This window comes from Anomaloglossus baeobatrachus, chromosome 2 (genome assembly GCF_048569485.1).
Source record: "Anomaloglossus baeobatrachus isolate aAnoBae1 chromosome 2, aAnoBae1.hap1, whole genome shotgun sequence".
NCBI lineage: Eukaryota > Metazoa > Chordata > Amphibia > Anura > Aromobatidae > Anomaloglossus > Anomaloglossus baeobatrachus.
Window position 1 is genome coordinate 84,578,677 of NC_134354.1, and position 27,499 is coordinate 84,606,175.

The 27,499-nt window shown below is 43.1% G+C and overlaps 1 protein-coding gene across 4 annotated transcripts in view; it reads left to right on the plus strand.

Moving 5' to 3' along the window:
* The window catches only part of CRYBG3 (crystallin beta-gamma domain containing 3), a 246,891-nt gene that overhangs the window by 107,064 nt on the left and 112,328 nt on the right, over nt 1-27,499 (plus strand). For 3 of the 4 annotated variants that reach the window (XR_012750420.1, XR_012750421.1, XM_075335127.1), the window contains exon 4: nt 8,463-8,564. The exons of the other annotated variant lie outside the window; for it this stretch is intronic. Coding sequence is in view for 1 of the 3 variants with exons in the window: in XM_075335127.1 (XP_075191242.1) it covers nt 8,463-8,564 (102 nt within the window). In the remaining 2 variants the exon portion in view is untranslated. The remainder of the gene's footprint in view (nt 1-8,462; nt 8,565-27,499) is intronic. 4 annotated transcript variants of the gene reach the window in all.

The following is a 27,499-nucleotide window of genomic DNA, read 5'->3' on the forward strand; positions in this document are numbered from 1 at the left end:
TCTGTTACGCTGCTGTCACACATCCAGTTTTTGCAGTGCGGCTCAATCCGGCTCAAAAACCTATGCAACGGATGCGGCAAAAAAAACGGATCCGTTGCATACGTTTTTCCATGCGGCCCGTCCGCTTTTTGACGGATGCGGCTTGATACTGAGCATGCGCAGTGCAAGAAACCGCATCCGTCGGCTGGATGCGTTTTTTGCCGCAGGACGCCGCATTTGGCGTCCATAGGCTTGCATTGTAAATCGCGCTGCATTGCGCCAGATCCGGTGCGATGCGTTTTTTTTTGCCGCACAAAAAAACGTGCCAGGCAACGTTCCATCCGGCCGCTGCATGGGCTAAATATGCCACATCCGGCAAAAACCAGATGCAGCGCAAGGCCATGCGGCACAATACGGTGCTATTGCAAGTCTATGCGGAAAAACGCAACCGGCGGCAAAAAAAATGGTTGCATTTTTCCTGCAAAGCGCCGTATTGTGCCGCTCAGCAAAAACCGGATGTGTTGAAAGCAGCCTTAGGCCTCTGCCACATTCACGTGAAATTCACGCACGTGCCGAGAGACACGTATTTTCCCTGCGTGTTGCGTGCAGGTAAGTACGTGTCTCTGGTACGTGTGTGACACGTGTGTTCTACGTGTGCTATCCGCGATAGCACACGTAGAACCGGTAATTATCATACTCACCTGGTCCTTCCTGATGTCCGCGCTGCTGTCCGTGGTGCTGATCCTCGGTCTCCAGCCCTGCCGTCTCCCCGCTGCTGCTGCTGCCAGGCAGTGAAGTGAATATTCAATGAGAATAATGAGCGGCAGTCGGCAGCAAGAGGCAGCAGCGGCAGAGACAGGAGGGCTGGAGAAGGTGAGTTAATGTTTTTTTTTTTTTTCACTGACACGTGTGTTTTCTCCGGCGCGTGTCACACGGGACCGCATCCACACTACACCCGTGTGGTACGGGTGCGGGCCGTGTGACACCCGTGCTGCGGGAGAAATCACTGACATGTCAGCGCTTTGAAAAACGCACACACGTACAATCGCACACGGACACACGTTCCGTGTGGTTTTACGTGTGTGTGCCTGCTACAATAGGATAGCATTGGTTAACGTGTCTCCGTGCCACCGGTACGTGTAAAAAATGACAAACACGTATCGGCGGCACTGATGTGTGTCGCAGGCCTTAAGTGGAGGAGACTGGGGAGCTTATCAAGAATTCCATAGTTCACAATATCATCACATTGTACCTCATATATATATTGCTGGGCAGTTTTGATCTTTCGGATCTAATAGAGAATGCGATGGTGTAATGTCTCTCCATTTCTATACTATATCTGCGGAGGTGACATAATATTACACACTGAGCTGCTGAATCCCTTCCAGTGGGTGTGTGAAAGTGTTTTCCCATTGTGCGTGATTCTATTGTTCTCATTTCTGTCTAGAGGGAGAGGATTGTCATTAAATATAATTTGTCTAATTCCTTGCCAACGGTATGAAGTCTACTTCAAACTTTTATTTAAATACAATTGTAAATGGAACTCTTCTGTGTCCAAATCTGATTGTGAGGAGATGGTAGTGTCTGTTTCCTTTTAATCACAGAAACCTTCAACTTAAAGGGACATTCCATCCAAATGAATAAAGTTCTCCTTTAATATAAATGTATTAATTTAGGTTATATCATTTAGGATGTGATGGGAACATAAGAAAGATTATACTTCTTGCAGAGCAACCTAATTCTCAATGGTGTATGACTAAAGGGTCTCTATGGCCTTTTAGCTGGAAATTTAGGGGCAATTTAACAATCACAAAACTTGCTTAAAATTAGAGCATTTATTAGATATTCTAGTATTTTTTTTATAAAATATGGAGGACTGTCTGGGTGCATTATAATATATGGAGGACTATGGGGGTGCATTATAGTATATGGAGGACTATGGGGAGGTGCATTATAGTATATGGAGGACTATGAGGGTGCAATATAATATATTGAGGATTATGGATGGTGCATTATAATATGTGGAAGACTATGGGTTGCATTATATTATATGGTGGACCATGGGGTGGTGCATTTTAGTATATGGAGGACTATGGAGGTACATTATAGTATATGGAGGGCTATGGGAGGGTGCATAATATTATATGGAGGACTATGGGAGTGTGCATTATAGTATATGGAGGACTATGGGGGGGTTGCATTATAGTATATGGAGGACTTTGGGGGGGTTGCATTATAGTATATGGAGGACTATGGGGGGGTTGCATTATAGTATATGGAGGACTATGGCGTTGCATTATAGTATATGGAGGACTATGGCATGTGCATTATAGTATATGGAGGACTATGGCATGTGCATTATAGTATATGGAGGACTATGGCGTATGCATTATAGTATATGGAGGACTATGGCGTATGCATTATAGTATATGGAGGACTATGGCATGTGCATTATAGTATATGGAGGACTATGGCGTATGCATTATAGTATATGGAGGACTATGGCATGTGCATTATAGTATATGGAGGACTATGGCGTATGCATTATAGTATATGGAGGACTATGGCATGTGCATTATAGTATATGGAGGACTATGGGGGTGCATTATAGTATATGTAGGACTATAGGGGATGCATAATATTATATGGAAGACTATGCAGAGCCAATTATACTATATGGAAGGCTATGTGGGGACCATTATGCTATGTGGAGGCCAATACACTATTTAGAGGGCTATGTGGATGCCATTATACTATGAGGAGGGTTATAAGGGAGCCTTTATACTTTATGGAGGTCTGCTTGAGGACCATTATACTGTGTGCAAGCAACTATACAGTGTAATGGTTTGTGTGGAGTCCATCATACTGTGCAGGGGCTGTTTAGGGGCCATTATACTGTTTGGAGGGCTAGTGGGGGCCATTATACTGTATATAGGCCCATTATACTTCATGGAGAGCTCTATATGGGTCACAGTTGGGCATCACACTGTGTTGAGTTCCCCATACTTTGCCATGGGAGTTTCATTATACTGTGCATGTGGAGGAATTCACTGTGGGGGATCATACAGTGTTTGTGGGACACTTTTGTTGGCATCATATATTATGGGTGCAATGAAAGGGGACTCTAGGGGCATCAATAGGAGGAAAATTACTTTTTAGGGGCTGCAACAATGTGAGATATGTTCTTATGTGACCTAGATGAATATTTATTAATTAATTAATTAATTAATTTATTAGATGGGGGAGCAATTAGACAATTAGAACTTCTGCTCTGGGGCCCCATGATTTCTTTGTACGGGCCTGGAAGCAGGCCGTATTGCTAACACTAAGGCAAGGCTTGCTAAAATTAACTTTGTATACCATGTCCTGAATGCAAAGTCGGATCATATGAAGAGAAGTTTTGGCTGAAAGCCACATATAATTTACACCAGGAAAATATTGTTGTTTTGGTTTGTTTTTTTTATAGAAAAACAGTGTTCTTGAAAGTAATTCAATCTAAAAAGTATTGGGGTTTGATACCTCGGAGTGAGCTTTACTCGTCCCCATTGATACTACTATCATTACACTTTTGTAACTTATGTAAAACCTAAAACTCAATACAATAGTTAACGTTACGTTATAATTGCAGCTAAGTGATTATACACCATAGAAGCCGACCATCCAAATTATATGGGGTCTTGGAGAGAGGTGTCATGGACCTGGTTGTTCCCATACCCTTTACTATTGGCTTGGAAAGATACTGTACAGGACTAGATAGTAAGTAAAGTAAACATAGTAAACAAGCAAAGGGATGTGAACATTTTCCATGAATCATAAGAAGAGGCAGAATGGGGAAAATAGACACCAGATGAAGGTATTGGTGGCGAAACGATAGGACCTATGTCGCGCTTTGTTATAGACTCGTTCTCTTCTATCTGCTTCACTGATTACAGCAGTTTTCCTCCACTTTGGAGGATTGTAACTCAAATATCAGGGAATTACATCAATAGTGCTTTCCTATTATAGGACATTGCATACAATAAAGTTAGTGGCATATAGTGAATTATGCAAAGATCATAAGTAAATTAAAATTATCCATGTATCATGATAAACATATGGATGCACATAGAACCAGGTCAGTATCTCTTTCCTTGTAACACCGGTTTAGCACTGGTATTTATATAAGTTTCCCTCTGGTTCTCTAGCTTCCCATATGAGCCCAAAAAAATACTGCTAAGTTCATTATGAAGCGAGGAGAAGGTGAGCTGTGATACCACCTACTATGAGTGGTGATTCATATCTTATCTACTGTATATAAAGGTATTATATTTCATTGTATTCCTGTCTGTGATGATAGTGAGCCTGCTGGAAATTCTATTGTGCAAAATACTTGGTGGCGAGGCTGGAATTTGCGGATTTCTTGAGGGTTTTTTTTGTCCTTTTGTTTACTCGTTCCTATATATATATATAAAATTAATTTTCGGCCTATTCCTATAACTCCAGAATGAGGAGCAGCCCATCTAATGTATTTGGGTATCACCTGACTTTTCGGCAATCACATTTTTCTAAAGAAGGAACGATCAGTTTCTTGGATGGCAGCAGTCTCTTTCCCTGATAACTCTTTCCACACGGTTTGTATTGGTCTGTGTCGTCTTTAACCCCTTACCAACCTCCGCTGTACATATACGTACAGCGCACGTCTGTAGCGGATATAAGAGGCGGGTGGCGTGATCTCGCCCCATACACGGAAGGTAATGGTTGTGTATTACAGCCAGGAACTGCCTCCAACAATCGCGGGTGGAGTGTTGCACCATCATAGATTGTTAACCCGTTAAATGCTGCTGTTAGACAACAGCATTAACATCATGCTCGCATTGGGGTACATCATTCTATGTGCCCATGACATGGTCACTGGGCGCCAATGGGTTGCTATGACAGGTTGGGGTATGCTGAAGACCTCCATGATTGTCGGCACCCCTGAAAGCCTGCTTGTGGCTGGACTTCAAAGAAGGCCATGATTTATACTATATATAGCAAACTATAGCATTTCTGTATATAGCATGAATAATCAGAAAATCACATGTCATAGTCCCCTAATAAATACAGTGAAAGGACTTAAAAATAAATGTTTTAAAAAAAATATGAAAAAAAGTTCAAATCACCCCCTTTTACCTCATTAAAAATAAAGATCATAAAAAATACACATATGTGATATCGCCCTGTTCAAAAAAGTTCAATCTGTCAAAATATAAAAATAATTAGCCTGATTAGTAAACACCGCAAAATGTACGTTTTTTATTTCACAAAAAATGTTGTAACAAGTGATCAATATATTATATCTACCCTAAAATGGTATCAATAAAACATTGTCATGACCTGCAAAAAAATAAGCCATCACACAGCTTGATCGACCAAAAAATGAAAATGTTACTGGTCTTGGAAAATGGCGGCACAACTCAAAACATTTTTTTTTTTTAAAAAACTTCTGATATTTTTTTCAAAACTAAAATAATTAAAAAACAAAAAAAGCTGTACAGAAGGGGAGTTAGGCTATGTGCACACACTGCGTCTTTTTGACGCTGCGTTTTTGTGCGTTTTTGGCCGCTAAAAACGCACAAAAACGCACCTGCGTCGAAAAAACGCGGCAAAAAACGCACGCGTTTTGCCGCGATTTGGTGCGTTTTTTTGCTGCGTTTTGCTGCGTTTTTGCTCACTGCGTCTTTATGCGTTTTTTATCAGTGAACAAAAAAAAAAGGTCTGATGTCATTTCCTTCTTCAATGTGTTCTTCATTCTCCACTAGTGTATGCAGAAGAGCAGACAGCTGCAGAACTACAAGGCTCAGCATATTCCATCCAATAGTGTATGCAGGAGAGCAGACAGCAGCTGCAGAACTACAAGGCTCAGCATGCTCCATCCAGGACTATATGCTTGAGGGAGAGTCAGGGGGAGCAGACCTACAAGGCTCAGCATCCTCCTTCCAGGACTGTATGCAGGATTTCTTTGCCCCCCCAAACAAAAAAAATGACGTGGGCTTCGCCATATTTTTGTATACTAGCCGGGTACAGCAGGCAGGTACGGGCTGCCCCCAACCCCCAGCTGCCTATTTGTACCCGGCTGGGAACCAAAAATATAGGGAAGCCCTTTTTTTTTAAATTATTTCATGAATTTCATGAAATAATTTTAAAAAAAAATGACGTGAGCTTCGCCCAATTTTTGAGTCCAGCCGGGTACAACTAGGCAGCTGGGGATTGGAATCCACAGTGCAGGGTGCCCATGCTTTCTGGGCACCCCCGCTGTGAATTGCAGTCCCGCAGCCACCCCAGAAAATGGCGCTTTCATAGAAGCGCCATCTTCTGGCGCTGTATCCAACTCTTCCAGCTGCCCTGAAGCCGGGTGGCTAGCTAGGTAATAATGGAGTTAGGGCTAGCTGTATATTATCAGCTAGCCCTAAGCCCGAAATTCATGGTGTCACGCCAATATTAGACATGGCCACCATGAATTTCTAGTAAAGATAAAAAAAACACAACACAGAAAAATATTTTTATTAGAAATAAAACACAACACAATTAGTGACTCCATCTTTATTGAAATAAAGAACCCCCCCTCCGCAGTAATCCTGGGTCAGGGTCCCGCGCCGTCCAATCAGGATCCAATATCATCTGATCGGTTTGCTGGAAGGCAAAGCGATCAGATGATGTGTCAGGATCAAGTGCCTGAATCACATGACACAGCAGCTGATTGTATAAAAGCCGATTATACAATCAGCTGATGCATCGGTGCAAAAAAAAATAAAAAAAATAATACTCACTTATGTGCTGATTACCGGCAGCTCCTGCAGCGATGGGGCGGGAGTCTGATCCTGTCCGATCGCTGCAGCAGCTGCCGGTAATCAGGGATGAAGTCTCCTGACGCATCCGCTGATACCGGCCGGGCGCCCGCGTCACCGCGATACTTACGATTAGCTGATGCGTCAGGTGACTGCATCAGGTGATCCATCGCCAGGTCCTGCATCCATCGGAGGGTTCCCGGCCGTCTGCACACAGCCGGAGCGGGGGTGGCGATACCGTGAGAGGAGATGGGAGCGGGCATGGCACCGGGAGTCTGCAGACAGGTGAGTATAACTTTTTTTTTTTTTTTCTACTGTTAACTTTTGTTTTCGCAGCCGCTTCCACCTCCTGCCTGTACATGGCGCCGCACGGCAGCATACATGCACAGGACGGGAGGTGGAAGCGGCGGTGACGGTACCGGGAGGATTCACGCTTCTGTATATACTGACAGAAGGAATCCTCTTCCTGTACACGTCACTTTACTACCCACCTCCTGCGTTTATAGCTGCGTTTTTGGTCTTAGAAACGCACCAAAACGCAGCTATTTGCGTTTCTCATTGCGTCTTTCAACATCCCATTGAACTCAATGGATGAAAAGCGCAGTGAAAAACGCGGGAATAATTGACATGCTGCGTTTTTATGGCACCACAAAAACGCAGCTGAAAAAAAACGTGTGTGGACAGCAAAAATGAAAACTCATAGACTTTGCTGGGGAAGCAAAGTCATGCAGTTTTGAGGCCAAAAACGCACCCGAAAAACGCGCAAAAACGCCGCGAAAAACGCACTGTGTGCACATAGCCTTAGGCTAGGTTCGCACACTGCGTCTTTTTGACGCTGCGTTTTTGTGCGTTTTTGGCCGCTAAAAACGCACAAAAACGCACCTGCGTCGAAAAAACGCATTTTTTGCCGCGATTTGGTGCGTTTTTGGCTGCGTTTTGCTGCGTTTTTGATCTCTGCGTTTTGCTGCGTTTTTCCAATGCATTGCATGGGCGGAAAACGCAGGAAAGAACTGACATGTCCATTTTTTTTTTTTACTCAAAAACGCAGGTAAAAAAACCAGATGTGTGCGGACAGCAAAAATGAAAACTCATAGACTTTGCTAGGGAAGCAAAGTCCTGCAGTTTTGAGGCCAAAAACGCACCCGAAAAACACGCAAAAATGCCGCGAAAAACGCACTGTGCGCACATAGCCTTAAAGGGAATCTGTCAAGTGCAATATGCACCCAGAGCCACGAGCAGTTCTGGGTGCATATTGCTAATCCCTGCCTAAAGCTGAGTTCACACACAACGACAACGACGTCGCTGTTGCGTCACCATTTCCTGTGACGTAACAGCGACCTTAGATGATTGCTAGTTAGCTGTCAAACATGTAATTTTAAGCAGCGACGGAGCAGCGATCATAACGACCTCGATGGTTGTTGTGCGGTGTCACACGCGTCGCTATGTGACGACTCAGACCTTGATAGAGGCGTGGTGTTTACCCCTAAGCATATTTTGCGTTGCCTCTTTTCACGCCCCTCTATTCCGATTGGTGATCGCTACAGCGCCTTTGTGTTGCCTTTTTTCACGCCCCTCTATTCCGATTGGTGATCACTACAGCGGCGCCTGATTGGGTGACCGTGCCAAACAAAGGAAGATGCAGTAGTGATTTCATTTATTCTGTTTCATTTCATTCAGATCCACAAAGAACGACACACTAGCGACACCAGACAGAGAATCTACTACGTGGAACAAAGAATGGAACTTAAAGAACGAAATCACTGTAACGCCTTCAGCAAGGTACCCAATCGGAACGCTGTTGTAACCACCAATCGGAGTCGTAGGGGCGTTGCAAAATGCATCGCAAAAACACGCCCTTGTCCTGCCTTCAGTCCTACGTCACTGCCTTCAGCGTCGTCGCGACCGTCGCTGCTGCGGTGTCAAACACAAGGATGCTGAGCTTATCATCATGGCGCAGCGGGATAGCGATCAAAAAATGACCTGGAATATTCAGTAGCGAGCAGCGATTTCGCAGCAGGGGTCTGATCGTTGTTATGTGTCACACACAGCGACGCCGCTGTTGAGGTCGTTGCTACGTCACAGAAAATGGTGACTTAGCAGCGATGTCGTTGTCGTCGTCGCTGTGTGTGACACCAGCTTAACCGTCCCTGTATACACTAGCATAGATAAAGAGATCTTTAGAAAAAGTATTTTTAAAGATCTTATATTGTATGCTAATGAGCACAGGGAATAGTCATAAAGGCGTTACTTTGCTCGACTAGTCTGACCTCTGACGCCGATAGGGGTGTACTAACATGCTATTCAATGCCCAGCGTCATCAGCGGTGATGCGCATACCTGTGTCCGTAGTCACTGCCTCAGACACCGGGTTTAGGCTCAGTGCGCATGATCAGAAGTCCCCGCACTTCTGGTTATACCAACTAGACCTTACTAAAGCCAGGACACGTACACCCGGCTTCATAGTGTGCATGACTGGAAGTGCTGGGACTTCTGATCATGTGCACTGACCCTAAAGCCGGCGTTTGAGAGGCAGTCACTATGGACACAGGTACGCGTGTCACTGCTGATGATGCTGGGCAGTGGGCAATGAATAGCATGTTAGTACGCCCCTGTGGGTGTGCTAACATGCTAAGAGAGCGGACTAGTCTGGTGAAATCACGCCCTTGTGACTAGTCCCTGGCGTCGTTAGCATATCATAAAAGACCCTTAGAAATATGTTTTCTAAAGATCTCTTTATCTATGTTAGTGTATAGTGGGACAGTTAGGCAGGGATTAGCAATATGCACCAAGTACTGCTCGTGGCTCTGGATACATACTGCCCTTTATTTTCCCTTTAAAAAGAAAAAAAACAACAATTGACCATGTCAGGAAGGGGTTAAACAACTGTGAATGGACTTCACCTATTCTGGCCATCTAAATTCTGATTACCTCTCTTCTTCCCATTCAGAACACGTGCCTGCTCCACAGAGACTGCCATGCATAGTGACAATCTTAGTACAGCGCTGCCGTTTATGTTAGTGCTATATTAGTGAATGGTATCTAAATAATGAAGCCCTTTTTATTGTGATAGAGTTCCGTTCTGCTCCTGGTTTGTCTTCTCTTCATTGCAGCTCGCTGTTATATGATACCTCCATCTCTAGCTGACGGTTAATGGATCATATTTTATTAGATAACAATAACATTTAAAATTCTTCCTGTGAAAACGCTGCAGAAAGCCGTAATCTTTGTGGTAAATAACATTAAAATGTTAATCCAATAGTAATTGATCTACCCAAGGCAAAATAGAAACAAGCAAAAACTGTTATGTAGCATAATAAAAGCTGCTAAAGTCTGTGATGAGTAATGCACTGCAGTCTGCATGTGCTAAGAGTAACGGCAGTACAGTCACAGAGGGACCAGAGAAGCTGCTAAATACCATTTATATGGCCGGTAACACCCCATACCAGTGGCGGATGACGATCTGTTCCAAACATAAAGCTAGGGGTTCAGGAGCAATTCCCCAATGACTATGCCACAGCTTAGAGAAGCTATCAGTAGAAAAAGACCCAGCAATTCATCGGTTAAATCAGATTTGTGCATTAAAAGTAGTTATTACATATGTTTGACAATGTTTTATGGGTTTTTTTTCATATCACAATCTGTGCTAAAAATAAAAGATGGAATCTTACAATTTTCACTCTGGCCACTGAGGCTGTTTTAGACTCTAATTTCCTGTTGTTTCAGGAAACAGTACATGTACAGACTCTAACTTCCAGGAAACAATACATGTACAGACTCTAACTTCCAGGAAACAATACATGTACAGACTCTAACTTCCAGGAAACAATACATGTACAGACTCTAACTTCCAGGAAACAATACATGTACAGACTCTAACTTCCAGGAAACAGTACATGTACAGACTCTAACTTCCAGGAAACAATACATGTACAGACTCTAACTTCCAGGAAACAATACATGTACAGACTCTAACTTCCAGGAAACAATACATGTACAGACTCTAACTTCCAGGAAACAATACATGTACAGACTCTAACTTCCAGGAAACCATACATGTACAGACTCTAACTTCCAGGAAACATTACATGGTACATGTACAGACTCTAACTTCCTGTTGTTTCAGGAAACAATACATGTACATAGTCACAACGGTCAGACCCTGGATGTATGTTTTGTATTAAAGTATGTAATGAGCATGTGCAAAGATCATTGTGAAAGAGCAGGGTCAGCTGTGAAATCGCCCATTGTGAGTGATGGGTCTTGTGTTATCAGCTGTGTATCGAGCACATTATTTGTCATTGAAATCCTACCTTGAAAACGCTTCCTGAAATTACAAGCACATAAAAACCCCATTGGCAAGTAGGAATATTGCAAGATTGTTGTCATGATTGACTCCTGGCTCAGCTGGAGCTGAGCCTTTTTTTTAGTTTCACTTCTGATGCAGGTCACATTAGGGGTTAATCCTTTCTGCCTCGTTCTGGAGGTCAGGCTGCTTTATTAGAGCACTGTTTCTCTTGGACTTCGCCAGTGATACTTCTGGCTCTGCTGTGTTCTGCTCTTGAGTGACCTGTTGTCTGCTCTGCCCCCTCCTGACCTCCGTGTTCAACTGACCTGTTAACCTCCTCTGTTGTCTGTTTCCATCAGTGTCTCTCCCGCTGTCTCCCTGTTCGTTCCTTATCTGTTTACCTTTATTCTGTCTTGTCTTCCCACTCCCCCTCGCTTCTAGGCTCTGATTTCCCGGCTACTGACTATTTGCTTCCCTCTGACTACGTTTAGACTTTGCCCCTGTGTATTTACAAGACCTCATGTTGTGACACGGCTTACAATTCTACTGCCATCTGGTGAGCTTGACTAGTATTACCTCTGCTAGGGAATTCCCTTCTCATACGTTTCCTCCACTTTTACGCCCCCTAGTGGTTTACCAGCTAACTACCTTCTCAGATAGTTTCAGGAATCCTCTCAGTCCCACATTACTGCGCTGTACTGCTATTGTACGTCTTAGAGTACAGCGTGACAATTGTATTTTTTTTTATAAAAATTGTGCCATGAAAATAAAAAAAATTGCCAACATTTAAAAAAATACATGTAACACAAAAGTCATGGTGTGATATATTGTATGTAGTTGGTGATACTACTTCATAAACGTGCCTTAGTTATGATGAGACACAGAGATTGCAGCTTCTAATGGCGAATCCAGCTCAGCTTCATGTGTATCAGCGGCTTCCTCTTAAGGAAGTAAATTATTAGCAGGCGGAAAGGAGAATATATATGAGAATCAGCATGAATGGCCCCATGGAGGCCGTATAATATCATGTAATACTGGCTTCACCATCTGTACCACACAATAAAGAGGTCACATGGCCAATGCTTGTCCGCTCTGACCATAATTTGGACATTGTCCCTGTTGACCTCACATTACAAATACATATCAACTTTGGTGTTTAATTTAATTAAATTACCATGGGACTGAGGTATAAAGTCCAAATATAATTGCATCCAGTCTCTGATGCCTGCCAAACAAAAATGACAGTTTTGCAGTGTGTATCCAGTGCACAGGACCCCCCAACTCCGTAATAATGCCACCTGAGTGTCAAATTCTCCTAAAAAGTTTTGATGCTCTTTGAGTGCCCACTCTAGAAGTAATATTGCCAAACTTTAAACCACCCAACACATAACGCCGATGCATTGGGAAATGTTATTGTTATGTTGAAAGAGATACCCGGGGTCTTATTGGTGCACATGTTCCTTATTGGTCTTACAAAATGCTATATGAAACCTCCAAGAGCCACCAGCCTGGTGGCATGACCTACAAAAGGCTAGATATACTGTTTTTCCCCGACATTAAGACCAGGTCTTATATTATTGTTTGCTCAGAAAGATGCCCTAGGGCTTATTTTTAGGGGATGTCTTATTTTTTTTTTTTCCATAAACAACAATCCACATTTATTCTTGTACAAAAAACCTCGGAATACAACTTCTGGGGTCACAGAGAGTGGGGTCTTGAGAAATTGTGCAGTTTGACTCCCCCTAACGCCATCCCTAACTGTAACTAGGGCATATTTTTGGAGCAGGGTTAAATTTCAAGCAGACTCGAAAAGTACTGTAAAATCATGATAGGGTTTATTTTCTGGGTAGGTCTTTTTGGGGAAACACGGTAGAGAATAAAATGCAAGCAGGGTTTATCTAACTGGGTCTCCTGTAATACCCAATATAGCAGAAGGGCACAGTGTTTGTTACCATTTTGGATCCCCTTCTGTTCCCCCTTGAGATGATTCTTCTCGTTTTCCTTTGCAAGATCAAGAGTGCAGCCCCTTAGTCATTTACTGGATCACAACACACAGGTAATGCGCACTAACGTGCACAAGTAAATAATGAACAATAAAGTCTTACTTAAATTTACTACACCTGACCTACTTGGTTCTTGTACAGACTAGAGGTCCCAGCTGCACAGTCCCTAAAGGCACCTGCGCAGACTGATACAACCCTAACCGGATGACAGATGACTGCTCAGACCTTTTCCTTCCTAACTGGCCATCGAGGGTTCCATGTACCTCCTTAAGAATCCAGAGGAGGATGCAGAGTAAAATAAGGTAAACCAAAGTTAATATCTGCCAGGAGAAACACAAAACAAAGAGGTTGTAGTTCCCAGCAGGGTCCACTTCAGAAATATCACCAGCAGGAAATGGAAGTCTGGGGAGGCTTTAAATAGTTATTACCCACTGGGTGATAGGGCACACCAAGTTACAAAATAGAAAACACTTGTTGGCAGAAAGACACACAAAGTGTCCACACAGAGACAAAGTGTTAAGAACCCGGACAGCGACCGAACCTGACTTGGCTCAGTGGAGGGGAAAATGGACCTCAGCACAGGAGGCTGCCGGGTCAAATCCAAGTCATGACAACCCAATAGTAAAGGGGATGTGACCATCTAGGTCTCATACTCTCTCTGGGGGTCAAATAGCAGCTCCATGTGCTGCCTTAGTGGTACAGTACATACTTCATTGGCCGGTAGATGCTCCTTTCAGACATGTTTGTTCCCTTTCTGCTTAGTATTTTCCATCCTCTATATTACAGTCCTCCTTCATATAGCCATTTATGAACTGATTTGCCTGCCAGATCGGTGGTTGACCCTTGTATAAACTCTTGAGTGCTTGTAACCTTGTACTCCCTTCTTGGTCTGTGGTTTACCACTCTACATTTTGGCAATGTAAGGCTCTTTTATCTCACTGTCAGCCACCCACATTGCTCTAAGGGTACTTTCACACTTGCGTTGAACGGTATCCGTTGCATTGCGTTGTGTAACGGATGCAACGGATGTGTTGCATATAGTGACACAACGGATGCAACGGATGCTGCAAAACAACGCAATTCGTTTTGATTTTTTTTTTTTTTTTTCCCGGTTTTACCAGCGGCAGACTATAGTGAACGATCAGCTGATCGTTCCCTGCAGCCGGCCGCTGGGTGATCAGCTGATTGCTCCCAGTAGCCGGCCGCCGGGTGATCAGCTGATCGCTCCCGCCCGCCGGGTGATCAGCTGATCGCTCCCGGCTGCCGGGTGATCAGCTGATCGCTCCCTGCAGCCGGCTGCCGGGTGATCAGCTGATCGCTCCCGGCCGCCGGGTGATCAGCTGATCGCTCCCTGCAGACGGCCGCCGGGTGATCAGCTGATCGCTGTCACTTGCCGGCGCCCGGGCATGCCGGCGGGCGGGCGCTCAGCTGAGCGCTGTGACTTGCCGGCGGCCGGGCATGCTGGTGGCCGGTCATTCAGCTGAGCGCTGTCGCTTGCCGACGGCCGGGCGCTCAGCTGAACGTTCGGCCACCGCGAGCCAAAATAAAGTTTGATTTAAAAAAAAAAAAAAAAAAAAAAAAAAAAAGAGCATGCGCAGTGAAATCCAGAGGATTCCGCTGCTCAAAATAACGTTACATGCTGCGTTCCTCCCGCTGGGCGGAAGCAACGGAGCGTCGCCCAGCGGAAGCAACGCAGGTCCTTTTGGTACAATCCGTCAACCATACAAGTCTATGGGAAACAGCGGAATCCGTTAACGGATTCCGCTGTTTCCCAAAAGGGCGGATTGTAACGGAAGGAAAATAACGCAAGTGTGAAAGTACCCTTAGTTACATTCTACCGCCAGGTTAATTTCATGCTTGGTGATTATATTTTCTAAAACAAATGAAAAAAATACTAGAAATGACCCATTAAATGTACAATATCCTGCATAATTATTTAAATCACATTATAAACTTCACATAGACTTAGACCTATGCCGATAAGTAGTAATTTCAACAAACTTTGCATAAATCAAGTAAAAGTGAATATAGGAAATTTTGTCATATATCTTATCAGAGAAATCTTATTTTTTTCTCCACTTATTAGCCACTTCTCCTAACCCTTCTTGCACATATTCTGAAAAACAAATTATTGCTGTGTATTGAAGACGGGAGGGGAGAAGGGATCAGCGGAATGAACGACAGACACACATACCCGTGCTGATCATTTTTCTTGGAACTGGTTACAAACCAATAATGGACAACATGCCGTATAATTCAGCAATAATAAATATCACACTAATTGCTGGGGAACACCCAAAGCAAGAGTCAGATCTACAATTACCTGCCAGTTACATGTTAGCAAACAGTAATGAGCTGGAAATGTAATGAGAAGTAAACTTTATTGATTACACAATATATTTAAAAAATTAGAAAATATTGTAAAGATAGATAGATAGGTATCTATCTGTGTCTTGAAGTTACATCTCTGGCTTTAAAAATTAATAATAAAGCTTTAGTCGTAACTAAGGTATGTTAGATGTGAACTCAATTTCTTTAGTAATAAAGTGCAGGTAAGCCTCCCAATCCATCTGGACAGCACCCAATTTGGGGAGCTATCCTTCTGTCAATGAAGGTGGGTATGTTAAAGAGCTATATCTGTGATGTCTGCAGCTCAGCCCAGGAGGTGTGAGGGCATCATTATATTGCACCCCCGGCTAATCATGGCACAGAGCGCAGATCTGCTCCACTAATATTAGGCACGTAGCTAGGTGAGGTGAGGAGAGGGGCCAAGGGGCATCATACTGTGTACATAAGGGGGCATGTTTGTTAGTGGCATCATGTGTGTAGTTGGCATCATATTGTCTGTAGAAGCTGCATTGGAGGAGGATTATGGGGCATCACTGTCTGTGTGGGGGTATATTTGGGCATCATACTGTGTGGAGGGTCACTGAAAGAGCATCATAATATGTGGAGGGGCACTGTAAAGACATCATACTGTGTGGAGGGGCACTGTAAAGACATCATACTGTGTGGAAGGGCACTGTAAAGACATCATACTGTGTGGAGGGGCACTGTAAAGACATCATACTGTGTGGAGGGGCACTGTAAAGACATCATACTGTGTGGAGGGGCACTGTAAAGACATCATACTGTGTGGAGGGGCATTGTCAGGGCATCATACTGTGTGGAGGGGCACTGTAAAGACATCATACTGTGTGGAAGGGCACTGTAAAGACATCATACTGTGTGGAGGGGCATTGTCAGGGCATCATACTGTGTGGAGGGGCACTGTAAAGACATCATACTGTGTGGAGGGGCACTGTAAAGACATCATACTGTGTGGAGGGGCACTGTAAAGACATCATACTGTGTGGAGGGGCACTGTAAAGACATCATACTGTGTGGAGGGGATTGTCAGGGCATCATACTGTGTGGAGGGGCACTGTGAGGGCATCATACTGTGTGGTGGGTCAATGCAAGGGCATCATACTATGTGGAGGGGCACTGTCAGGGCATCGTACTGTGTGGAGTGGAGCCAGCCCTCAGAGTAAAAGGGATATTTTACAGTTAAGCACATGATTTGGGAGGAAACATAAATATAAATATATATATATATATATATATATATATATATATATATATATATATATATTTATATATATATATATATATATATATATATATAAAATATTTGTTTTCGAAAATGACTGCATGATAAGGAGAGTGTGGCTAAATGTAAGGGCATCATACTGTGTGAAGGGGCACTGTGATGGCATTGTACTATGTGGTGGGGCACTGTAAGGGCATCATACTGTTTGGTTAGGCACCATACTGTGTGAAGGGAAACTTTTAAGGGCATCATACTCTGTGGAGGGGCTCTGTGAGGGCATCATACTGTGTGTAGAGGCATTGTGGGAGCATCACAGTATGTTTAGGGACATTGGTGGGGCATCACACAGCCTGGAGAGGCACTGTAGGTTTGTCATACTGTTTGGGGGCCATAAAAAAGAGCAAAACTGTGTGGCTACATTAAGGGGCTTCATTAAAAGCATTATTTCTGTTTGGGCATTCAAAAAGCACTTGTCAGGGTTAGCTTTATAAAATAAAATGCCATAATATGCAGCAGTATGTGTCCATCTTTCTTGTCTTTCAAGTTGGGAGGTTTGGTACAGGTGTGCCACCCAAGAGCTCCAACACTGGGCTAGGGAATCCGAATAATTGGCCACTGAGCGACAAGTCCTTGTATGTATCCTGCAGGAAAGTCCATGATGTATTCATTTTCCTGATTCTCATTCATATGTAAACCTTATTATATTTCTACCTTTCTGGCATCTAGAAAGTTAACCTGCGATTTTCTGGAGTGAGTTTTCCGGGCAGCGCTCTGGGACATACTCTTTCTTTCCTACGGTGCACGCGGGGCATTGTTACTGGGCCGATCTCCGGGCATCCTTTAATAACAGTGCACATTTTTATGATTACAATTCGTGGATATGATTTCACTGAATATTAAGAGCCTGTATATTGTGGTCCCTAAGTGCGAGCGACGTGTGAATAGCTTGTTTATTTCACGTATCACTGTTCAAACAGGAACACGAGGGCAAAATGAAATACATCCTGACACCCAGCAACAAAGACGGGGAATTCTAGGTGTCACATCATTAAATACAAGGAAGCCTGGGCTGATATCATTAGCACAGGAGACAGATAAGGAAAGCCAGGCATTGTCTCCACCATGCTGACAGCATTCCATGTGACAGTATTACCGTTAAACCGAGGACTTGTCAGTCAAATTGAGGCGCTGGAAAGTTTCTCTAGATCTCCAGTGATGGCTTTAGTGACGCGGCAACTCCGGAATATTGTCACAGATATCGCACATGTCACTGAATTTCACTTATAACTTCAAATACTTTTTCTATCGGTGATGTTCTCAATAAATGAGTTTTCTGCCAGAGGTGAACTACACTGACAAGCAAAAGGGTAACAATGACTGAACTTTTGACTTTCAGGCTCCATATCTCACCATCCACTACAGCTTCGAATGTGAGACTGCCTTCATTTCATAGACAAAACCCCCTTTTTGAGTTTGATATGTCTTGGTCGGGCATTTCCCTCATCAGATTAACCCTTAAATAAAATAATTGCAGAATTTCTCAGCAGAAGGGTATGGGCAGATTAATTTTTTTGGATCAGTTGTCTAGTTCATCATCAATCGATGTGCCATGATGTAAAAATAAAGCAATGGATATACATCAAGCGTCCAGTGTTCTCAGCTCATGGCAACATGTGGCACCATGAAAAAAGTGTGAACAGAACTATATCGTAACCCTGTTCACACTTCTCTCAGGTTGCAACATGTCATGAGCTGAGAAGGCTGGACGCTTTATGTATAATTTGCATTGCTTTTTTTTTATTTTCACATTAGGGCATATTGATGTGTGTGTATGTATATATATATATATATATATATATATTTATATATATATATATATATATATATATATATACAGTTAGGTCCAGAAATATTTGGACAGTGACACAATTTTCGCGAGTTGGGCTCTGCATGCCACCACATTGGATTTGAAATGAAACCTCTACAACAGAATTCAAGTGCAGATTGTAACGTTTAATTTGAAGGTTTGAACAAAAGTATCTGATAGAAATTGTAGGAATTGTACACATTTCTTTACAAACACTCCACATTTTAGGAGGTCAAAAGTAATTGGACAAATAAACCAAACCCAAACAAAATATTTTTATTTTCAATATTTTGTTGCGAATCCTTTGGAAGCAATCACTGCCTTAAGTCTGGAACCCATGGACATCACCAAACGCTGGGTTTCCTCCTTCTTAATGCTTTGCCAGGCCTTTACAACCGCAGCCTTCAGGTCTTGCTTGTTTGTGGGTCTTTCCGTCTTAAGTCTGGATTTGAGCAAGTGAAATGCATGCTCAATTGTGTTAAGATCTGGTGATTGACTTGGCCATTGCAGAATGTTCCACTTTTTTGCACTCATGAACTCCTGGGTAGCTTTGGCTGTATGCTTGGGGTCATTGTCCATCTGTACTATGAAGCGCCGTCCGATCAACTTTGCGGCATTTGGCTGAATCTGGGCTGAAAGTATATATCTTTCAGTATCTTGTCTGCTGTTATGTCATCAATAAACACAAGTGACCCAGTGCCATTGAAAGCCATGCATGCCCATGCCATCACGTTGCCTCCACCATGTTTTACAGAGGATGTGGTGTGCCTTGTATCATGTGCCGTTCCCTTTCTTCTCCAAACTTTTTTCTTCCCATCATTCTGGTACAGGTTGATCTTTGTCTCATCTGTCCATAGAATACTTTTCCAGAACTGAGCTGGCTTCATGAGGTGTTTTTCAGCAAATTTAACTCTGGCCTGTCTATTTTTGGAATTGATGAATGGTTTGCATCTAGATGTGAACCCTTTGTATTTACTTTCATGGAGTCTTCTCTTTACTGTTGACTTAGAGACAGATACACCTACTTCACTGAGAGTGTTCTGGACTTCAGTTGATGTTGTGAATGGGTTCTTCTTCCCCAAAGAAAGTATGCGGCGATCATCCACCACTGTTGTCATCCGTGGACGCCCAGGCCTTTTTGAGTTCCCAAGCTCACCAGTCAATTCCTTTTTTCTCAGAATGTACCCGACTGTTGATTTTGCTACTCCAAGCATGTCTGCTATCTCTCTGATGGATTTTTTCTTTTTTTTCAGCCTCAGGATGTTCTGCTTCACCTCAATTGAGAGTTCCTTAGACCGCATGTTGTCTGGTCACAGCAACAGCTTCCAAATGCAAAACCACACACCTGTAATCAACCCCAGACCTTTTAACTACTTCATTGATTACAAGTTAATGAGGGAGACGCCTTCAGAGTTAATTGCAGCCCTTAGAGTCCCTTGTCCAATTACTTTTGGTTCCTTGAAAAAGAGGAGGCTATGCATTACAGAGCTATGATTCCTAAACCCTTTCTCCCATTTGGATGTGAAAACTCTCATATTGCAGCTGGGAGTGTGCACTTTCAGCCCATATTATATATATAATTGTATTTCTGAACATGTTTTTGTAAACAGCTAAAATAACAAAACTTGTGTCACTGTCCAAATATTTCTGGACCTAACTGTATATATAGAATATCACAAAGGTAAGTACACCCCTCACGTTTTTGCACATATTTTATTATATCTTTAATGGGACAGCACTGGAGATAGGACACTGTGATAAAAATGGAAAGTAGTCAGTGTGCAGCTTGCATAACTGTAAATTTGGTGTCCTCTAAATAACTCAACACACAGCCATTAATGTCTAAGATGCTGGCAACAGAAGTGAGTAGACCCCTAAGTGAAAATAGCTAAATTGTGACCAAAGTATAAATATTTTGTGTGACCACCATTATTTTCAAGCCCTGCCTTAACTCTACAGGGCATGGAGTTCACTAGAGCTTTATAGGAGCTACTGAAGTCCTCTCCCATCTTCCATGACGACATCACGGAGCAGGTGGATGTAAGAGACCTTTGTGCTCACCCATCTTCCGTATGTGGATGACCCACAGATGCTCAATAGGGTTTAGGTCTGGAGACGCTTGGCCAGTTTAGCACCTTTACCCTCAGTTTCTTTAGCAAGGCAGTGGACGTCTTGGAGGTGTATTTGGGGTCATTATCATGTTAGAATATGAAGGGAGGGGATCATGCTCTGCTTCAATATGTCTTAATATATGTCGGCATTAAGGTTCCCCACAGCCGGCAGAACTTATGTAGCCCCAAACTTTGACACTCCCACCACCATGCCTGACTGTGGCCATTAAACTCTTGTCTTTGTACTGCTCACCTGGTTGCCACCACACACGCTTGACGTCATCTGACCCAAATAAGGATATCTTGGTTTTATCAGACCACAGTACATGGTTACAGTAATACATGTCCTTACTCTGCTTGTCTTCAGCAAACTGTCTGCTGGCTTTCTTGTGCATCATCTTTTGAAGAGGCTTTCTTCTGGAACGACAGCCATGCAGACCAATTTGATGCAGTGTGCAACGTATGGTCTGAGCACTGACAGGCTGAACTCCACCCCTGTATCCTCTGCAGTAATGCTGGCAGCACTCATATGTCTATATTGAAAAACAACCTCTGGAAATGACACTGAGCACATGCGCTCAACCTCTTTGGTTGACCATAGCAAGGCCTGTTCTGACCAGTATCTGACTTGTTAAACCACAGTATGATCTTGGCCACAGCACTTGCAGCTCAGTTTCAGGATATTGAAAATTTTATAGCCTAAGCCATCTTTATGTAGGACAACAATTCTCTTTTTCAGATCCTCAGAGAATTCTTTCCATGAGGCGCCATGTTGAACTTCCAGTGACCAGTATGATAGACTGTGTGAGCGACAACACCAAATGTAACACTCCTGCTCCCCATTCACACCTGAGACCTTGTTACACTAATGAGTTAAGGTCCAGTCACACTAAACAACTTACCAGCGATCCCAACAACGATAGGGATCGCTGGTAAGTTGCTAGGAGGTTGCTGGTGAGATGTCACACTACGACGCTCCAGCAATCCCACCAGCAACCTGACCTGGCAGGGATCGCTGGAGCGTCGCTACACGAGTTGCTGGTGAGCTCACCAGCAACCAGTGACCAGCCCCCAGCGCCGCGTGGAAGATGCTGCGCTTGGTAACTAAGGTAAATATCGGGTAACCAACCCGATATTTACCTTGGTTACCAGCGCACGGAGCTACACGTGCAGAGAGCAGGGAGCAGCGCACACTGAGCGCTGGCTCCCTGCTCTCCTAGTTACAGCACACATCGGGTTAATTACCCGATGTGTGCTGCAGCTAAATGTGCACAGAGCAGGGAGCAGCGCACAATGCTTAGCGCTGGCTCCCTGCTCTCCTAGCTACAGCACACATCGGGTTAATTAACCCGATGTGTCCTGCAGCTACATGTGCACAGAGCAGGAGCCGGCACTGACAGTGAGAGCGGCGGAGGCTGGTAACAAAGGTAAATATCGGGTAACCATGGACAGGGCTTCTTGGTTACCCGATATTTACTGTGGTTACCAGCCTCCGCAGAAGCCGGCTCCTGCTGCCTGCACATTTAGTTGTTGCTGTCACACACAGCGATCTGTGCTTCACAGCGGGACAGCAACAACTAAAAAATGGCCCAGGACATTCCGCAACAACCAACGACCTCACAGCAGGGGCCAGGTTGTTGCTGGATGTCACACACAGCAACATCACTAGCAACATCGCTGCTACATCACAAAAGTTGTTCGTTAGCAGCGATGTTGCTAGCGATGTTGCTTAGTGTGACGGGGGCTTTACATGATCCCCTCCCTTCAGAAACTGGGCTGCAGTACAGTATTCCAACATGATAAAGACCCGAAACACACCTCAAAGACGACCGTTACCTTGCTAAAGAAACTGAGGGTAAAGGTGTAGAATTGGCCAACAATGTCTACAGATGGAAACCCAATTGAGCATCTATGTGCCATCCTCAAAGGCGGAGGAGTGCAAGGTCTGTAATATCGACCAGCTCCGTGATGTCGCCATGGAAGATGAAAGAGGCTCTAGTAAACTCCATGCCCAAGAGAGTTAAGGCAGTGCTTGGAAATAATGGTGACCACACAAAATACCGAAACTTTGGGTACAATTTGGCCATTTTCACTTCATGTGTACTCATTTTTGTTGCCAGTGGTTTGACATTAATGGCTGTTTGTTGAGTTATTTAGAGGGCACCAAATTTACACTGTTATACAAGCTGCACACTGACTACTGTACATTGTATCAAAGTGTCAGATCTTCAGCTTTGTCCCATGAAAAGATACAATAAAATATTTACAAAAATGTGTGGTGTGTAATCACTTTTGTAATATACTGTATATACACTACTGTTCAAAAGTTTAGGGTCACTTAGATATTTCCTTATTTTTTAAAGAAAAGCACATTTTTTTCAATGAAGCTATCATTAAATTAAACAGAAATACACTCTATACATTGTTAATGTGGTAAATGACTATTCTAGCGGCAAACGTCTGGTTTTGAATGCAATAATCTACATAGGTGTATAGAGGCCCATTTCCAACAACCACCACTCCAGTGTTCTAATGGTATATTGTGTTTGCTAATTGTGTTAGAAGACTAATGGATGTTTAGAAATCCCTTGAAAACCCTTGTGCAAGTATGTTAGCACAGCTGAAAACAGTTTTGCTGATTAAAGAAGCTATAAAACTGACCTTCCTTTGAGCTAATTGAGAATCTGGAGCATTACATTTATTGGTTCCATTAAACTCTCAAAATGGCCAGAAAAAGAGAACTTTCATGTGAAACTCGACAGTCTATTCTTGTTCTTAGAAATGAAGGATATTCCATGCGAGAAATTGCCAAGAAACTGAAGATTTCCTACAACGGTGTGTATTACTCCCTTCAGAGGAAAGCACAAACAGGCTCTAACCAGAGTAGAAAGAGAAGTGGGAGGCCCTGCTGCACAACTGAGCAACAAGACAAGTACATTAGAGTCTCTAGTATGAGAAATTGACACCTCAGAGGTCCTCAACTGGCAGCTTCATTAAATAGTACGTACATAATGCCAGTGTCAACGTCTACAGTGAAGAGGCGACTCCGGGATGCTGGTCTTCAGGGCAGAGTGGCAAAGAAAAAGCCATATCTGAGACTGGCTAATATAAGGAAAAGATTAATATGGGCAAAGGGCAAAAGAACACAGACATTGGACAGAGGAAGATTGGAAAAAAGTGTTATGGACAGACAAATCAAATTTTGAGGTGTTTGGATCACACAGAAGAACATTTGTGAGACACAGAACTGCTGAAAAGATACTGGAAGAGTGCCTGATGCCATCTGTCAAACATGGTGGAGGTAATGTGATGGTCTGGGGTTGCTTTGGTGCTGGTAAAGTGGGAGATTTGTACAATGTGAAAGGTATTGAATAAGGAAGACTATCACTCCATTTTGCTAATTTCATCCTAAAACAGGACAATGACCCAAAGCACACCAAATTATGCATGAACTTGTATTCTATCTGTAATGATGTGGCCAGCCCAGTCTCCAGATCTCAACCCTATTGAGCTGTTGTGGGAGCAGCTGGACCGTATGGTACGCAAAAAGTGCCCATCAAGCCAATCCAACTTGTGGGAGGGGGAAGCATGGGGGGAAATATCTCCAGATTACCTCCGCAAATTAACAGCTAGAATGCCAGAGGTCTGCAAAGCTGGAATTGCTGCAAAGGGAACATTCTGTGACGAAAGCAAAGTTTCAAGGAGAAAATTATTATTTCAAGTAAAAATCATTATTTCTAACCTCGTCACTGTCTGGACTATATTTTCTATTCATTATGCAACTCATTTGATAAGTAAAAGTATGATTTTTCATAGAAAAGACAAAATTGTCTGGGTGACCCCAAACTTTTGAACGGTAGTGTATATGTATACAGACATACAGTATATATATATATATAATGATTTAAGCTAAACGATTAAATAGGTAATTTTATCCTCCTAATGTTATCTACATTTTTATCTTTGTGCTTCTTGTTAATAATACATGGAACCTCCGCTGTGTTATATTTACCAAACCTATTGATCGGATTGAAATAGGACAGTTTTAGAACGTCTTTATTAAATATTCAAGAGCTTATCTTCTTCTTGAGCTGATGCAAATTTATCTGATAAGAGAAGTATCTCTTCATTATTTACTTATCTGAATTTCTACTTTCTAAAACCATGACATTTTTACCAAAATCCTGTGGCGATTAATTTCCTATTTGTTTATATGGATTAACCTTCATTTTTTTGTTAATGAGAGCTCCAAATCTAGAGTTAAATGATAAAATCTAGCTACCTGCAGCCACCATATACATATTATTACATATAGAGTTATTATTGATATTATTATTAATGAATATTAACACATACAGTATATGCAGTAAGCTCCACATGTCCTGACTGGTGTCTGTTGTGTACAGATGTACATGGAGTTTTTCTGCAACTGTAAAAGATTTTTGACTTTAAGAAAATCATTTACACTTGTAAAATAACAGACTCAGATAAGACACACCTCCCCTGTTCCAGCACTGGCTCTCCACTGCTGCGCTTGTCTCTCTGTTTTTCCTGCAGTGGTAACATTATGTCAACTGCAAACATTTCTGCTGCAGCCAATCACTAAGCTTAGGGTCTTGGGTAACAGTCACGTGGTGTCCGGCAATAGAAGGTCATATTATTTGGCTGCGCAAACTGCTTCCTGACCATCCATCATTCCTGCTTGATGTATTTGGTAATCTATTAATTTCCTCTGCTTTATTTTCATCCCTTTCCTTTTAGGACCCTGCAGAGTTCCTCACACTTTCAGCTGCTTTCATCAGCACTTCATTGGTGTCTATATATACCCTCATTTTCCCATACTCAGTGCTGGTGATAAGTCCTCTACTTTTACAATTCTTTAGTGCAAGCAGTCGGCTCGCATTCTTCTGGTGTAACCTGATTGTTGTTTGCAGTCCCTCTCCTTGAGGCACTTGGAGATACGTTGTTGTTTCCTTCCCTTGTTTGTTTTCCCTGTGTATCCTTTGTGCTTAGTGGGGTTGATTAAGTACTCATCCCATCTGTTCCCTACCTAAGGCCCAGATACAAGGCCAGCCTAGGGTCAGGTATCCTACTCAGCACATAGGTGCGGAACCTATCTAGGGTGGTGAGGGAACTCAGGGGCCAATGGTAGGTTTGGTCAAGGGTTATCATCTTCCCCTTCCTCAGACACAGGGTTTCCCTTCCCTTTCGCTGTTCACTTAGTACTTCCCTGCACCTAGCATGACAGTATCTCAAAGCAGTAGCATCGAAATGCACCTGTGGTGCTTACAGGAATCCGTCAGAAGAATTTCACCACCCAAATTATTTATAGGCGTATGTAGCTCTCTCACAGACAAGTCCACTCCGTTACTGAGAAATCAGTGTTTGAATTGGTAAGCAAATGAATCTGTAGATCTGAAGCTTCCGTCACTCCAGCTCTATTCTCTGCCATGGCCACTGTTATGTTGTTGGAGCTGTGCTTAGTAGTTCCGATGGCGGCGGCACTGAAGGTGCCTGGTGTTGCACCCTACCGAAAAGATTAAAATCCCAATGTTAAAATCCCAGACTACCCCTTTAAAAACCATTACACCCAACAAAAGAGCATTTTATGAATTAGTCTGGTATTTGTCGACCTTTTTAGAGTTGGGTTGATACTTCAGAACCAACAATCCTACAAAAACTCGACCTGTCTAAATGGACTGATATAGTAGCATTAAGGCTGCTTTACACGTTGAGATATCGTGACCGATATCGCTAGCGTGCGTACCCGCCCCCACGGGCAAATCACTGCCCGTGGCGCACAACATCGCGCGGACCCGTCACACGTACTTACCTGCCTAGCGACGTCGCTGTGACCGGCGAACCGCCTCCTTTCTAAGGGGGCGGTTTGTTCAGTGTCACAGCGACGTCACAGCAGCGTCACTGAACCGCCGCCCAATAGAAGCGGAGGGGTGGAGATGAGCGGCCGTAACATCCCGCCCACCTCCTTCCTTCCGCATTGCAGGCAGGCGCAGGTAAGGTGAGGTTCCTCGTTCCTGCGGTGTCACACGTAGCGATGTGTGCTGCCGCAGCAACGAGGAACTATATCGCTAGCTGCAGCAGCAATGATAATCGAGAATTTAGGGGCATGTCACCGATGAGCGATTTTGAACGTTTTTGCGACGATTCAAAATCGCTCATAGGTGTCACACGCAAAGACATCGCTAAAGCAACCGGATGTGCGTCACAAATTCCGTGACCCCCAACAAGATCGCTTGAGCGTGGTCGCAGCGTGTACAGCGGCCTTTAGTCGGTGCATTGTTATTTATCAGGCCTGTAGTGAAGAAAACAAGTTATCTATTTTTTTATGAAGTTAGCTCTTAGTAAATAAACATTTATAGAAAATGTTTCTTCTTCCATCATAAAGGGATTACGAGAAACACATAAGAAAATGTCGCCTTTAAGAACATCCAGTGCTGTTACTTTTCTGTCCTTTGATGTAATCACTTCTGTTCTGGTACAGTCTTAATCCATCTGGTAATTCATTAATTTAACTTGCCATTTGGTCACCAGTTTTATCTACATCTTAATAGGTGTACTGAATGTTCTTCCATCGATTTATATAATCCTCATTGAATTTTAACAGCTTGTCGTCACTTATAATAGCTAAATGCCCCCATAGATATATACTGTAGAATATATGTTATACAACAGAAATTATCTGTAGGGAAAAAGATTCAAACAAATTCATCCATACAACAATATTTCTCTACTCTCTCATAATCCACCACATCTCAGTTTGTCTGATTTATAAGTATTGGTTGAAAAACTAGTTAAAGGGAACCTGTCATCAGAAATTTTGCTTTAAACCTAAATGT